General features: G+C 39.3%; 1 protein-coding gene across 1 annotated transcript in view; it reads right to left on the bottom strand.

The window, feature by feature from the left end:
- Positions 1-16550, bottom strand: part of plxnc1 (plexin C1) — a 33045-nt gene that overhangs the window by 2661 nt on the left and 13834 nt on the right. The window contains exons 13-30 of the mRNA XM_023263371.3: positions 14579-14758; positions 14324-14491; positions 14108-14204; positions 13887-13988; positions 12557-12660; positions 12419-12460; positions 12207-12331; positions 11441-11639; positions 10953-11099; positions 7783-7951; positions 7328-7428; positions 6044-6119; positions 4105-4139; positions 3890-3985; positions 2193-2356; positions 1890-2037; positions 1037-1177; positions 878-952 (exon numbers count right to left, since the gene is read on the bottom strand). Coding sequence (XP_023119139.2) covers positions 878-952; positions 1037-1177; positions 1890-2037; positions 2193-2356; positions 3890-3985; positions 4105-4139; positions 6044-6119; positions 7328-7428; positions 7783-7951; positions 10953-11099; positions 11441-11639; positions 12207-12331; positions 12419-12460; positions 12557-12660; positions 13887-13988; positions 14108-14204; positions 14324-14491; positions 14579-14758 — 2169 coding nt within the window. The remainder of the gene's footprint in view (positions 1-877; positions 953-1036; positions 1178-1889; positions 2038-2192; positions 2357-3889; positions 3986-4104; positions 4140-6043; positions 6120-7327; positions 7429-7782; positions 7952-10952; positions 11100-11440; positions 11640-12206; positions 12332-12418; positions 12461-12556; positions 12661-13886; positions 13989-14107; positions 14205-14323; positions 14492-14578; positions 14759-16550) is intronic.

The following is a 16550-nucleotide window of genomic DNA, read 5'->3' as shown; positions in this document are numbered from 1 at the left end:
ATAGTATATACTGTGCTTCTCTGTACTGGCAGTGTATTACTACTGGACTGGACGGTCTGTCACGCCAACTGTCACATATGGATCAGAGGGTTAAAAAAAAAAAAAGAACATTATGAGGTAAAACAAAACAAGAATAGGAGGCCCTATAATTTACTGTGGTACTGCCCTGTGAAATGTTTCAGTTCACAAAAACAGCAGTCAGGGTTCTTGTACCTTGTTGGATCACACCGTGTGTTTGCAGCATATTCTCTGCATAGGAATTCTCTGTCAAGGAGGCAGCAACTCCAGATAGCTCTTATTGAAATCTTTGCCGAATTGAGTTATGAAAAAGTGTCACACTGCATACACAAACAGGAAACAACAGCCTGATTAACAGCAGAGGGAACTCAGAGGTTAAAACACATTTCCTCTGCACGCAGTGCCTCATGTGACTGCCGTTTCACAACTGAAGTCACTGCTGTTGTCAGTATCTAAGATTCAGCTCAGTCCAGGAAAAAGCCAATAAGATGTGGATAAGTGAGGATCAGAGAAAAAACTCTGGGCTGCTTCTTCCCCAAATTCCAGTGTGAATCGTGGATTTCTTTTTTTTCTTTTTTGGATGATAAAATCCTGTAAAACCTGACATTTGTCAATCTGAAACTGTCCACCTCAGACAGTTATCAGTTTGTCACCTACAGCTGATTTTCCTGAAGAGAATCAACAATAACACAAAGCTGACTGTTTAAGCTGCAACAAAAATGTACTTAAACAGAACTATCTCCAACATTACTTGTTCGAAGTATTTGTATCATCTTAGAGTTTCAGTCTACATGAAAATCCACCTAGAGCATCCAGTGTCACTGACAACTAAACAGGCTTAATAAAAAGAAGAACTGACCTCTGTGAAGTACCGCTGAATAAATTTGTAGAGTTCTCTGAGGGCTGCCGCTTCGTTGAACTCATTTTCATGTTTCTGGAATAAAAACAAACATCCATTCACTGCTGGATTTCCCAGTGGCATTTATCTTTTTTTAGATTTTTGCTAAAATGAACTTACCTTTGACTCTTCCTGTAGGAACGCCTTGAATTCTGTGCCTGTCATTGGTGACTGTTCTCTGATCTGTTTGTAGTAAGCCTTCACTTCAAGTTTAAACTGAGGAATGTCCTTGGCATAGAGGAGCTTGTTGGTTGGTGCATGCTGAAACACGGGAACAATATTCAAGGTATATTATGAACTTCTGTGCATTATAAGTTGCACATCTTCTGTGTGTAGATGCATGATTTTGTTTTTATCACCCTCTGAACCCCAAGCAAGGGAAACTGAATTTGTTTCATTATTTCACAAAAATTGAAACAACCTAGAATCAGCATGTCCCAAATTTTTCTAAGTGTAGAAAGTGGCTCTCCATACTGTACCTTATATTCTTAATTTCTTTCCATACTCCATCTCCTCCCTGCTCTGTGTCAATACTGCCTGTCAGGTGACTATTGGTCACAGCTGAGTCACTAATAGTTTCACGGTTGTGCTGAGGAGCACAGAATTTTAAGTTTTTTAAAGAATGTGGTAGTTACAAACACTAGGCCAAATTTAAAATGACACATATTGGATAAAGTCATTTTGAATAAATATCCTCTTTAGCTTAGATTTTAGATTACAATCATTCTAATGGAACTGCATGCCCCACATGATTAGTTCAAGGACTGTTGGAAAGTTAGTGATCCAATCTGACTCTGATAAATGGTGTAATTTGAGCAATTTATTAAAACATAACACGTTTTTGAAACAGTGGGTTTTAGGGTTCAGAGGGGTATCCACCACTGATTACATCTCTGCCTACTGACTCAATTATAAAAGGAAAACTGCACTTCATCAACTTCTTTGTGTAATAGTAAATTATAAGACACTTTACCTTCCCCAGCTGGGTCTCACTAAGAGAAAAGGAGTCCATGAAGGCCTGAGCGATGACAGACAGGCAGCCGTCCAAATGTGGAGTCTTCTCCATGTCGAAAACAAACTGAGGGTTTTTCAGAATGTTCACCCAGAAGCGCAACGGCAAACTAGTAACAAGAGGACAGTCACCAAGAAGAACAACAGGTTAAGGTTCTCATATCAGCAGGCTTCCTCAGTGTCATCTACACCACTGCATTTATATCAACTTTTCTAATAAAGGTTTTTCACACTGTCTACACAGCTTTGGATTACCCAGATGTACCTGTTTGTCTTCCAAATGTGCAGGACATCTGGGTCGGTGATCTTCATGTTATCTGCCTGAGTGTCCAAGAAGTCGAAGAAGTATTTGACAGCATGTGGAGCTTTGTTTTGCGGCATGCCCCAGATAGATTTGAAAAGGATCTCCACAAATGAATGCACTGCCACCTAAAAGACAGAACGAACAAGGGAGTTATTTTCTGCCAAGAGCTGCAAAAAATTACTTAAAGGTTTCATATTGTGTCCCTTTTCACAGCACAACTGTCATTGTTAACATATGTGTACGGTGAGTTTGTCAGGCAACGATGCAGTTATAAAATCAGTAGTTTTGTGATGCAGAGTTGCAGCTTAGAAATGACTCTGAATGGACTGCTGGTTAACATGTGGTGTTGATGGGCTGTGTTTCTGTCACTAATTCATACTTGTTCCGTTGTCTGAAAAAGAAACAGGAAAAATATGTAAATGAGAACATCTTTTATGGAAATTCAGCTGGATTCAAAAGCAGTATATGTGAGCCCAGAGAAGTCTTGTTTGTTGGTTTCAAATGGCTCCAAAGTTTCTACCATCCCTGAATGTCCCTCAACGTTACGGTTTGCACAGAGCTCTGATCTGTGGGCATACGATCAAAGCTAACAGTAATGTTAACCATATTAGCACATAATGTACAAACACTAAGGATTTTCCTATAGTTGTGGGAACATTGTCATTAATAATAAAAGTAATCTACTAGAGGCGCCACGCTAGCTCAACTGGTTGAGCGGGCGACCCATAATCAGGGGCTATAGTCCCCAACACAGAGGTCATGGGTTTGAATCCTTCCCCCACTCTTCTCCCCATGTTTCCTGTCTTTCTCTCTCCACTGTCCTATATAATAAGGCCAAAAAAGACTTTAAAAGTAATCCGCTAGGTCATCAGTTTCTCAGATGCTGGAAGTGCTTGCAGACTCTTGTGTTCACTTTTGCAGCCAACAGCAGAACATTTGGTGAAACTGGCTCATGACTGAAACACTATAGAGCTGCTCTAGAAAGTGAATAAACCCGGCAGAGACTGTGAGGCAGCTGCCCTTCCTGAACAGCTCACTGAGGGCAGAGAGGAAGGATTATACAAAGTTTGAGCACAGCATCTACTGGCTCCTCAGCTGGAGCTCAGTAGCATAGTGTAAAGCTGTGTGTTGTAGAAGTCGGCATCTTCATATCTTAACAGCTTTTACTATATACCTCCAAATTTATAACATCCACACATTTGTTGGATTGGTGGATTTTCATCATATGAGACCTTTAAATTTCAAATCTGAATTTCTTCCTCATGTAATAATAATAATAATAATAATAATAATAATAATAATAATAATAATAATAATAATAATAATAATAATAATAATAATAATAATAATAATAATAATAATAATAATAATAATAATAACAACAATATACATCCCTACTCTCACCAGAACTCTGTACTGTTGGTGATTCATTTCCTGCCTAAGGAAGGGAAGATCAAAGTACCCTCTGTTCTTTTTTGCCTCTACTGAAAACAGAAAGTAATTCAAATTCTGTGAAGCTGAAAACAGAACACTTCCCTTTACATAATTAAAACACTGCTGCTGCTGACAAAAATACTCAAATGACAGACTCTGGTATCAGTTCTGCTAGTGCTGGCATTGGTTTAAGCAAAATGAGGAGGGTGACTGCTTCCTCTTGCCTTGGTGGAGAGCAGCTTGGTGAGGTGCACTTCCTTCAGCTTTAACTTCTTCCTCTCCGGGTTCTTTGTTTGGTCCTCCACTACATCAGGATCAATCTACATCAGGACACCAGTCAAATTAGTCAAAGTACTTTAATGCTCAGTCATCTGTGCAAGGGAGTGTCGTGACTAAAAGTGATTTGATAATTGCAAGCATAGAACACAAGCTCTCTTACCAAATGGAAGTATTTTCCAGAAAAGTTCTCATCATCTAGAGGCAAAAATGGAGATGAATTAGTAAAGTACATAGAAATGTTTGTCATTTTCTACTTATTGTGGGTGCTGATTGTAACCATCAAGGGAATACTAGTAGGCAGAGTGTAAGTAGTGCAACATCGTTTTTTCAGAGCAGGAAGAGAAAAAAGTTGTTTATGTGACTGAAAGTGGAGATCTACTTGTGTTGCACTTTACAGCTGGGATGTTTGCCAGTCTGCCATATTTTGTGTCACACCCATTTGATAAACCCATAAGTGATCTTCACACCGAGCACTCAGTCACATTGCAACCAGTACAAACACATCAAGCTCAGTCTCTCCATACTCCTCAGCAGATGGAACAGGTTCATGTGACATCATGTGACTTCTGCAGAGAGCATGATAACATGATGGAGCACAGCGAGGAGAGGATCATGAACCCCGTTTTTGAACAAAGGTGGTTGTTATGTGGATGTCAGACATGATTGTTCCACACTAATGCCACTTTCTCCACTGAGCTGGTTCCATTCACTGATGAATACTAGGAAATGTGGTTCTAAGCTGGAGTTAGTTTTGTCACATATTCATCTCAAGGTCAAGAATGAACTTATTTGCTCTACATATCTACAGTATTCTTAGCTGATGCCTACCAGGGTTTTCCACTGGTAAAGAACAAAGATCTAATCACAAGTAATCACCTGAGATACATGTAGAAACACATTCTAAAGATGTGAGCTGATGTACTGAGTGCTGTCTATTTGTGATTAGATCATCCAAGACACATGTTAATGCCTGATATGAATAGCACCTCTGGGGTAATGTTTCTCCCCATTTTCAGTCTTGCAGCAATTACACGGTTCCATACCAATAATTGTGCAAAGACAACATAGTGTTATGACTCTTTATAAAGTGAAACTACACTGCCTGTCCAAAAAAAAGTCGCCACCTGGATTTGACTAAGCAAACAGGTAAGATCTTCCATAGGATAATTACTGCAGTGATAAATACGTTTCAGCTGCAACAACTTATTTAACCCTAGCTGATGCAGTGAGGAGCTTCTCCATTCCTAAACAACCATGTTGGAAGACATATCCTGTGGTCATGGAAAAGATGTTAATCTGTCTCAGAAGAGTAAAATTATTGGCCTGCATCAAGCAAAGAAAACAACTAAGGAGATTTCTGAAACTACTGAAATCAGGTGAAGAACCGTCCAACACATTATTAAAACCTGCAGGTGAACCATCATCTTTGAGGAACAAATGTGGAAGGTCATGTTGTCTGATGAGTCCAGATTTACCCTGTTCCAAAGTGATGGGAGCATCAGGGTAAGAAGAGAGGCAGATGAAGTGATGAACTCATCATGGCTAGTTCCTACCAGTCTGTGGGGGTTAGGGTTATGATCTGGGGTTGGTCAGGTTCAGCAACATTATGTTCCCAAAGAATGAGGTCAGCTGACTACCTGAATATACTGAATGACCAGGTCTTTCCATCAATGGAGTTTATCTTCCCTGATGACATGGACATGTTCCAAGATGAAGATGCCAGGATTCATGGGGCTCACACTGTGAATGAGTGGTTCAGGGAGCATGAGATGGATTGACCTCCACAGAGTGCAGACCTCAGCCCCATTGAGAATCTTTGGGATGTTCTGGAGTAGACTTTGTTTCGACTCTCGTATCATCAATATAAGATCTTGGTGAATATTAATACAACTATAGACAGAAATAAATGCTGTGTCATTGCAGAAGCTTGTTGAAATGATGCCACAACCAATGGGTGCCATACTCAGAGCTAAAGGTGACCCACAACATATTAGAGTGAGCGAGTTTTTTTTTTTGGCAGGGCAGTGTATATGCTAGTATTTCACAAAGCTTTTCATTCTATGTGTTCAGTAAACAGTGTTTTGCTTCCCAGCTCTCACCCTTCAGACTTCCCTGTGGGCTCAGAGGAGGCTGACTTTTCCTAGTAAGCATCTTGATTGTCGCGCCATCATTAACCTAAAGGAGAACAAACAGGACAAGGATTAATTTGAAGCCTTACCTTTCAAAAATGACTATGCAAAGATCATAAAATAAAATGTACAATTTAGATCATCCAGGCTTTCGGGAGTTTTTTGTTTCTGTGTACGTGAAAGGAAACCACAATCAAGTGTGAAATCTAACTGATCAGTAGGTTTAAACTGGTGACCTTTTTGTTGCTGTTGCAATAACACAACAACAACAGTCTACTTAAGTCGCTTAGTTCTATTTTAGCTAAAACACATAAAATCTCCCCAGAATTAAAGTAGAGTTATTTAAGTTGTGATATGGTTTTGTAATTTGGTTAATAAAGTCCAGGAGTGTTTTTCTCAGCTGGTGATGGTACTGATGGATGATAGACGTCGTACAAAAAGGCTATGATCACATTATGAAGCCATTATAAACCACTTTCCCTGCATGAGTTTTTTGTCTTTGTGTAAAAATCCTCTGCTCCTATTAGATGTAATGACAAAGTGAGACAGAAAAGCTTCCCATTTCCTCTCACTGACACACTGTAGACCATCACAACTAGTTCTAAATTTAATTCTGCTGTTGTCTGCAGGCAAGTCCAAACTCAACAGAAAATCTCAAAGTGAAAGTAAATATTTGAGGAAACAACAGCGCTTTCAGCACAGAAATAGACTGACATTCATAACAGACTTTTTTTTTGCTCTAACAGACAGCAGAGGTGTGAAAACTTTCACGTTTTTAAAAAGCTACTTGTCGCTTCTATCTGGGTCCTCTAGCATGTGCAGCTATGCAGGCTTTTCCTGTGAGAGGAACTCTTGATATTCAAAGTATTAAGCGAAGCATTTGGTTTGTGTTTTACATTTTGAATGAACATTTTTTTCAAGCTGAAAATGAAAATTTTTTAACTCTTCCACAAAAAACACACGTGTGCTTGTAGACCTGTAGAAAGAAACAGCAACAAAAACAGTGAAAGTGAGGGGAGGATATTTGTTGGCTATCTGCTCTTTGCCAACTGACACAGACTGAACTCTGCATCTCCACCCTCGTGTTGACTAAGACTGTGAATAGTGCAGTTTACAAAATGGGCAGATGCAGCAGGTGTATGCCAGTTTCTGTTAAGTCATACACGAGCTAACCAACACAACACCTTAAGAGTTTCTGCACAAGTGTATCTACACAAGTTATATACAGCTTTTTTTAATACTAGAGTTTATTACCTTGTAGTGCTTCAGTGTGTTGAGCATTGTCACTTCCCCAATAACCTCAGAGCTTGAATCCACTTCCTCCAGAGGAATAAATGATCCATCCCTTTCATACTCTAATGGGAAAAGGAAAACAAGATAGATATTAAACAACTTGAAACGGCTTTCTTGGACGTTAGAGAGGAATTTTTGAGTATCAAATGAGCCCACTATTAGTAAATTTTAAGGCCTAATTGGTAAGCATATTAAGCAAAATGAGAAAAACTATCGGCAGGGGTGAAAAGTCTATTTTCTTTAAAATAAATGACACCATTTATCAGAGCCAGAAAGTGTTAAAAACAAACAATCATTGGATTTTTCAGCTTCTCATCATTGTGTATCACATGAAACCAACCTAAACCTAAAAAAAAGTATAATCTCAGTATTGAAACAGGTCAGAGTGAATAGGTTAAAAAAAACTTGTTACTTACGAATACTAACGTCCCCTAGGGCAGTACTGAAGGGGAAACCAAACTTGGCTTTGAAGGTGGACAGGATTTTCTCTTTGACCTGCTCCACTGTGTCACAGCTGAGGGCGTTGACCTCCAGAGGATCGCTGACCCCCCCATCACTGCCCACTGCGAACTGCACCTTCAACTTCTGTCAACAGTATAGAGCCACATGCACACAGTTCATATGCCACTGCAATTCTTAATTACCTGCTATAATGGTGCATGCAAGACATCAGTTAGAATTGAAACCACCTTGGAGTTTGCGTCCATATTTCATCAGTCTTTCATTCATGAGCTTCCTCACTACTCAGAAAATACAAACACACAAACTATGAACTCTTTCTATGCACGAACGCCCGTGTGAATGCACGTGCACCTGCAGCTGCATGCTTTCACAATCCTCAAAACCTACTAAAATAACCACAACGCTAACCTCAATATTGTCATTACACACATACACAGTAACGGGAAAAAAAGCCTCACTGAAACAAAAGCAGCTTTAATGCTTTCACGTATTAGTGGCATCATCTGTCAGATCATTCTTTGCTCACAGTGAAGATGCAACTGCAGGGATCTTTGCAAGGAGGTGTGGTTAATGAAAGCTAGTACCATCAATCTCCATCTGATTTCCTTCTACACTTTAGTGGCTAATGCACACGCTATCTAATGGATGGAAATAAGCACTGATGTGAGATAGTGGTTTATTAGATTAGATTAAATGTTCATGGTAGAGTCAGTGTAGCAGCAGTGAGAAGGAAACGTAGCAGATAAGGGTTGGGGTAAGGTTAGAAGATGTTTGGAGTTATATTAGAAGATAATTCAGTAGATATATCTTGTTGATCTGCATTTGCAGTTTGTGTCACAATATTGCGAATGTGTATTTTATGTTTTGAAATCTAAAAAATGATCAGTATTTGCAGGCATAAACGCATTCATCTCATAAATGTAAGGTTGTGCATTAGCAGATGTCAAATTAAAAATGCATGCAGCTGAAGCCTGTTACTGTCAAACAGGATCATGAACGGGAAAAACAAGTAACTGGCAGGACTTACTATGTACTTACTGTGATCCTTAAAATATTAAAGCCCCTGAAAACATGGATTGAAATATTAAGTATTTCTTTTTAACTTAAAATATTTATGACTTAATGAGCAACAATTAAAGTTGAAGTTCAATGTCTATTAACAGCTTAATATCCAAAAAAATCTTCTAATTTGCCTCAGTAGTGTGATGTTCCATTTTTATTCTGATTAGAGTCCAGAAATGTAGGACTTTGGGATGAACAATTAATTGGTTTCAAATCATGATCACAATATCTGTCAGGAAAAACACAATTAGATATTTCTGCCTAATGGTTCAGCTTTGTGCAACATTGCCTTTTATTAAACGGAGCTCCACTCACTTTAAACTGAACAGCACAAACAGGAAATTTGTTACATGAGTAAAAGAAAGGTGTGATAACTTTGGTAGAGAATGTAGCACATTAACACTCACAATAAGAAGCCAACAGAAAACTTAGGCATATCACTGAAAGCACCTTTAACCCACATTTGAACTGCCATGCTCATAGAATCGCAAAGAATTTGCCAACAAGATGAAGTGCTGTTTCATTTTCAGGTTTCTGTGCATGCCAACTCATAACTGGCCCCTTATAAATAATCCAGCTTTAATTTTATGTCCATGTCTTATACAGGTCAGTATTTCCTGAAGGTGTGCTGTGTCTGACTGCACTAAACTATGTCACTATGCTGCATCAGCTAACATCCTAATATGTAAGATTAAATATGTATTATCAGTTAATGTTTCAGTTCCCTTACATTTCATACAAGAAGTATGTAGGAGCCTCTTGCGTTGTTGTTTTCAGTGGTTTTAACATTGTAGCCAGTCCCGTCCAGAGAAAGTACATGTGAATTTTGTAAAGTAACATTTCCACTTCATTTAAAGGCTAAATTAACCAAAATTACATTTTAGTTCAGGCCAAGCACATGTTCATGTCTTCTTCAAATATATATGACTACAAAAGGATGTGACAGTATGCAGGTTCACTGCTATATTTAATCTGACAAACGTTCAAAGGTTAAACTTCCTTGAATTGCAAGTTTTTGTCAAAAGTGCAGGTAGCTGCTTCCTTTAACAGGTTGTCTCAACTCAAATGTGTTGTTTTAAGACTTGGTACAACACAGTACCAGCATTTCTTCAAAGTTGTAAACTTTGGCTATTTGCTTCCAAATCTGGAGAACAAGAGTTTTTGGTCCAATTTAGTATCTCTTAGAGAAATCAGCTAAACAGCTGCTGTAGTTGAGCAAGCATTTAATGCAAAGGCGTGTTTCCACAATTGCAACATCTAATTATCCCAACAGTCATTGGCTGTTCATCAACTCAAGTCTGTAGTCATTTCCTGTCATCAGAGTGGACTCATCCCTCTCAGTTGTGAAGAAACCTTTCAGTCTTATTTTCAACCTTAATGTTTTCATTTTCACTTGATTCACCAATTTCCATGAAACTGAGTTCTACACAGAAACTATTAAAAGGCAGAATACATCTCATACACATTTACTTTAATTCTCAACACAATCCCTGTATATTGAGCAAGGAATTTAGACTAGATTCATTTATTTACCTTTTGCCCAGGTACAGGACATTGCAGGTACATAATAAATGTTTGTTTATTTCTTTTTTGCAACCACTTTTCTTCATGTTCTCAATGTGACAAAAACAAGTGTTGACACAAAAAATCCAGTGATTCATGATTGTATGTATGTGTGTGTGTGTGTGTGTGTGTGTGTGTGTGTGTGTGTGTGTGTGTGTGACTGAGCGTTAGGTAAGCACAGCTTTGTACTTACCAAACCAGCTGACTAAAAACAGAACTACAAATTAGGAAGTGGTGATGATTGCTTCTACATGTATAAGCACAACTGACTAAACTCTTTATGTAGTGACAGAGCAACACATAAATGTACCACGCATTGTGTGGTAGTTATTCCAATATGTATGAAGTAAGTAAACCTCCATGTACGAAAAGACCTCTTGTTTGGGCTCAAGTAATCTGCTCAAGAGTGCAAAGTGTGTGTGTGTGTGTGTGTGTGTGTGTGTGTGTGTGTGTGTGTGTGTGTGTGTGTGTGTGTGTGTGTGTGTGTGTGTGTGTATACCAGGGTGCTGAAGTCCTGAGCCTGCCACAGCAGCCAGTCCTCACTCAGTGTGTACAGAGCTTTGTCTGTCACACAGTCCACTGGCCCTTTGGCGATCTGCTGAGTGAGAGCACTCACCATCAGGAAGAGATGCTGGCCAACAGTCTCCTGCACAAAATCAGAAACAGGAACTCAGAAGAGGCACAGAGACTGTGGTAACTTTGTGCAGAATCTTTCAGTGGTTGATCAGAGCAGGAAAGTTTAGCTTGAGACTTTCTTTTCCTCAGGGTTTATTCTGGTTTATACCAGACTGTGATAAACAAGGTGGGACTTATAAACAACATCACATGGGCTGTGCAGACGCTGCTAAAATTAGTGCTGTCACACACATTTATGAATGAGAGTCAATGTCTACACAGCATGCGTGCCCACATTGTGACAGAGTTAAGTAGCAATAATGAGCTGTGAACAAATATGATGAACTGGCATGTATCAGCCTGACAGCAGACCCGGAGGAAGCCGTAGAGACAGATGGACATCCAGTTGGTCAGCAGCTTCTCCACAATGGACTCAGTCCGTCGTAGCAGCAGTTTGGGCTGAGCATTACTCTTCTGCTGCATCAGATCCTTCAGCAGAACCTCCATCACCTCTGTTAAGTATGACAAGTTGCTGTGAAGTGCTACAGTGAGTAGAGATGCCAATGAACACCTGGAACAGAATAGATGAAATGAAAGATGAAAGACTATTTAAAAACAGGATATAATGCATAAATACAAGCACAATACTATGCATATGGATGCATAAATATGGTAAGAAGAAAATAAAGACGTTTAGCAGACAAAAATAGGGGTGAAAAGGAGAACAGAAGTGACATGATAGGTAGGTAAGTAGCACCAAAGAATCAAAGTGAAAGGGAATAACATAAAAAATAAAAAATAATTAAAAAAAAAACAAAACAATAAAGACCACAACATGCAAGAAAAAAATGACAGGAGAACAATTACTACTAAAGTAGTAGTAAAGTATTACTACTAAATAAATGAGTGAAATTAAGTATTACTGCTAAAACTGGAAAACTAAAATAGAAAGGGGTAGATGGTCATGCACAGACAATAACAGAGTGGTTTACAAAAACAATAGAAAATAAAAACAGGCTGAAGATCAGTAGGAGCAAACACAAAAATGATCACAATTCCAGCTGCACTGTCACCAACACATTATATATCTGTTGTATTATGGTGCATGTAAGAGACAGTCACATCATCACAAACTGACTTGTCTTTAATGGTGAAACTCTTCTGCTCCTCCAGAGCGTGCACCATGGAGGTGAGGAAGAGCTGGTCCTGAATCAGGCTGGACAAATCCTGGCAACACTCGTCCAGCTGAACCTTCACCGCATCCTGATTCCAGGCGGTCAGACACAACAATACATCACTCACAGTCACAAGACCAAACAAACATCATCAATAGCTGGGGTAAAACCTTACCTGACCAATGTCTCTGATACACGAGGTCATCAAAGATTCATTCTACAAACCAAAAAGAGAGCTCAGTTAATCTGGCAGTGATGGCATAGCATGAGCATTACAGATCTAAACATCAGCTTTTTTCCAGCTTCATGTTACCTCTGGAAAAAAGATTCTGGAAGCAAAGTGTTTGTAGTCCAGGAAAGGGATCGCCCCAACATTTTCCATGAGATCAGCTTTCTCTGTCTGCAGATCCACAAAACCTGTGGAGGACACTTGAGTGAAGCTGTTTTTACGGACTATAGACTGCATGTACCAAGCAGATTACACATTGAGAATTGGGTGAAAAGCAACCATCAGTTTGCAGTTCACAAATAAAAAGAGGTAGTGAAAATGTCTGAACATATGCACTTGTCCTGCAATTCACTGCATGATCTGACCACTCTACGGGCCGAATTCAGATTAGTACATACGTAACTATGTGAGGAGACTATGTATTTGCAACATTTTCTATTAACCATCAACTCTTATTTGTGTAATCAGCTTTAATATCTAAAAAAAGGAACAAGTTCTGGACATTTCGCATCAGAAACAGGAAATGCATGTGTGCGGGAAAGTAGAGATGGTGAAGTAGTTAAACAGGTGCCAACGTGTGACAAGGTTGAGTCTATCGAGTTTATCAAATATGATCACGCTCTGTTTCCACAATTTCTAGTTGCAGAGTGGTAGCATGTCGCAGAAAACTAAGCAGAGGAAACAGTGATGTTCAACAGATCACAGCAGATGGCATTTAACGTGGGAAATCTGTGTATAAGACTGAAACTAACAATACAAAAATGTTCATAGCACCTGTTTTTTGTTTGGAACAATGCATCTTTAAAATCACTGAAAAAGGACCAGTGTTCAATAAATGCCTCATACATAGTCAGTGACTCAGACGTCTAATTCTGAAGCAACGATTCTAATGTGAACAATTAAAAATTAACCTGATTCAATTATCTATTTGTAAACAAAAAACAATGATAAAGAAAGATACAAAACAATTTTTCATTTGATTAATGTTAATGGTGCAAACTGATCAAAGAACTGCAAAGGGTTACACAGACCCAGATGGCTTTTTAAAATAACTGATACATTTTTGTATTGCTAATTTTTTTTATTGTGCTACCGTGATCAAACTAATATATGAAATATTTCTGCTTCTGATGACTCTTCATGTAGATCTTGCTTGCTCTTCCGTATTACACAACAGTAGAACAGTTCACCATCACTCCCATGTCAGCTAAAACTTTCTGCAGCTGACAATTATTACCAATAATTCTTGTGAGCATTAACATTTGAGGAAAGACTCATCTTTTACATCTAGGTTATCCACAGCCACTGTTGTCCTGAAATGACAGTGAGATCTATGGGGAACTCATGCTTACTATTAGGCTTTTATGTTACTGTTCTCCTACAGAATGATACACTGTGAGAATTTAGGACTGACCCTGTCTGATGTCGTTCCTGATGTCGAGCTCCAGGTCGTTCATAATCTTGTTCATCTTTGCAGTGAGTTTCCTCCGTTGGCTTCGGTAGATGATCACCACCACTGAAAGATAAATTTTGCACATAAAATGTGAAATGGTCTGTTAAAGGTTTGACATGTGTGTGATTTTAGACTGGTAGTGCACTAAAATGGATTCGCTCAAAGTGACTTTGTATACTTACCAACAATAATGCAGGGTATAACCAGAAGAGCAAGCAGCAGAAAGTACAATAATGAAGACGTAGCCTTCAGCGTCACTGTTTGGTCTCCATATTGTATCTGGAAAAGACAATAATAACTCTCATCTGGTGCTACATGTTTATGTTGTATCTATTAACAAACAATTTTGTGTATCATCTCTATACTGTGTAGTATGGCCGAGCATGAGTAAGATTTACCAATAAATGTTGAAATTTATCATTGGATGTGCCTGTTATCTCACAGGTGAAAAAATCCGTCCCATCACTGGTGTCTTTGATTTTCACATTGCAGGGGTATTTATTGCCATCTTGAACACCCCACACTGACAACTCTTCTTCTGTCATCTCCAGTTCGTCTGCCTTTTTCTGAAAGCAACACACAAACCAAATGCTGACTTTTATGAACCGATGCCACTTCTTTGTGAATGTGTCAATTTAAAAAAAGTTCATTACCTGTATAATGATTTGTACATCATCCCCTGTCCTCGTGGGTTTGAATTTGGTAAACTCAGGGTCTGGATAGTAGATTATTTTTGTGGAGCAGGCCAAGGTTTGATTGGCTACTTTCAAAAACACAGTGCTTCTGGAAATCCCTGGATTGTTTGCAGCTGCAGGTGAGTCATAGGTGAGTTTCTGCAATGATTTAAATCCATTTTGTGTTATATATATATACACTATCAGTCAAAAAATTTGGACACACCTTCTCATTTAATGTTTCTTCTTTGTCTTCATGATTACTTACATTGTAGATTCTCACTGAAGGCATCAAAACTATGAATGAACACATGTGGAATTATGTAGTAAACAAAAAAGTGTGAAATAAGTCAAAACATGTTTTATATTTTAGATTCTTCAAAGAAATCACCATTTTCGTGGCATTCTCTCATTGAGCTTCATGAGGTAGTCACCTGAAATGGTTTTCACTTCACAGATGTGCCTTGTCAAAGTTCATTTGTGGGATTTCTTGCCTTCTTAATGGGGTTGGGACCATCAGTTGTGTTGTGCAGAAGTCAGGTTGGTCCACAGTTGACAGCCCTATTTGACAACTGTTAGAATCCATATTATGGCAAGAACCAATCAGCTAAGTAAAGAGCAACGACAGTCCATCATTACTTTAAGAAGTGAAGGTCAGCCAGTCTGGAAAATTGCAAAAACTTTGAATGTATCCCCAAGTGCAGTCACAAAAACCATCAAGCTCTATGACCAAACTGGCTCACATGAGGACCTCCCCAGGAAAGGAAGACCAAGAGTCTCCTCTGCTGCTGAGGAGAAGTTCATCCAAGTCACCAGCCTCAGAAATAGCAAGTTAACAGCAGCTCAGATTAGAGCCCAGATAAATGCCACACAGAGTTCTAGTAGCAGACACATGTCTACATCAACTGTTCAGAGGAGACTGACCAATCAGGCCTTTATGGTCAAACAGCTGCTAAGAAACCACTACTAAGGAAAAGCAACAAGCAGAAGAGATTAGTTTGGGTCAAGAAACATCAGGAATGGACATTAGACCAGTGGAAATGTGTGCTTTGGTCTGATGAGTCCAAATCTGAGCTCTTTGGTTCCACCTGCCGTGTCTTTGTGAGACCAGAAAAGGTGAACTGATGGTCTCTAGATGTATGGTTCCCACCGTGAAGCATGGAGGAGGAGGTGTGATGGTGTGGGGGTGCTTTGCTGGTGACACTGTTCAGTTAAATTCAAATCAATTCAGTTAAATTCAATTTTATTTATATAGCACCAACTACAGGTCAAATTGTCTCAAGACGCTTTACAGAACCCATATGTCTGAACCCCCAGAGCAGCCCCAAGGTGACAGTTGCAAGAAAAACACCCTTTTAACAGGGAAGAAACCTTGAGCAGAACCCGGCTCTTTATGTGGAGGGACCCATCTGCATGCTGGCCGGTGGGTTGAGAGGGACAGAAGAGGTAGAGAGGTATGTTGGGGATTTATTCCAAATTGAAGGCACACTGAACCAGCATGGCCACCAGCGACATGCCATCCCATACGATTTTCCTTTAGTTGGACCATCATTTATTTTTCAACAGGACAATGATCCCAAACACACCTCCAGGCTGTGTAAGGGCTATTTGACCAAGAAGGAGAGTGATGGAGTGCTGCATCAGATGACCTGGCCTCCACAGTCACCTGACCTAAACCCAATCCAGATGGTTTATTATGAGATGGATGCAGAGTGAAGGAAAAAGGACCAACAAGTGCTCAGCATCTCTGGGAACTCCTTCAAGACTGTTGGAAAACCATTTCAGGTGACTACCTCATGAAGCTCATCCAGAGAATATCAAGATTGTGCAAAGCAGTAATCAAAGCAAAGGGTGGCTATTATGAAGAATTGAAAATATCAATCATCCATCCATTATCTATACACCGCTTAATCCTTATTCAGGTGGTGGGGGTTGGAGTCTGTCCCAGCTG

The sequence above is a fragment of the Amphiprion ocellaris genome, chromosome 21 (genome assembly GCF_022539595.1).
Source record: "Amphiprion ocellaris isolate individual 3 ecotype Okinawa chromosome 21, ASM2253959v1, whole genome shotgun sequence".
NCBI classification, from domain to species: domain Eukaryota; kingdom Metazoa; phylum Chordata; class Actinopteri; family Pomacentridae; genus Amphiprion; species Amphiprion ocellaris.
This window is presented reverse-complemented; position numbering and strand designations above follow the sequence as displayed.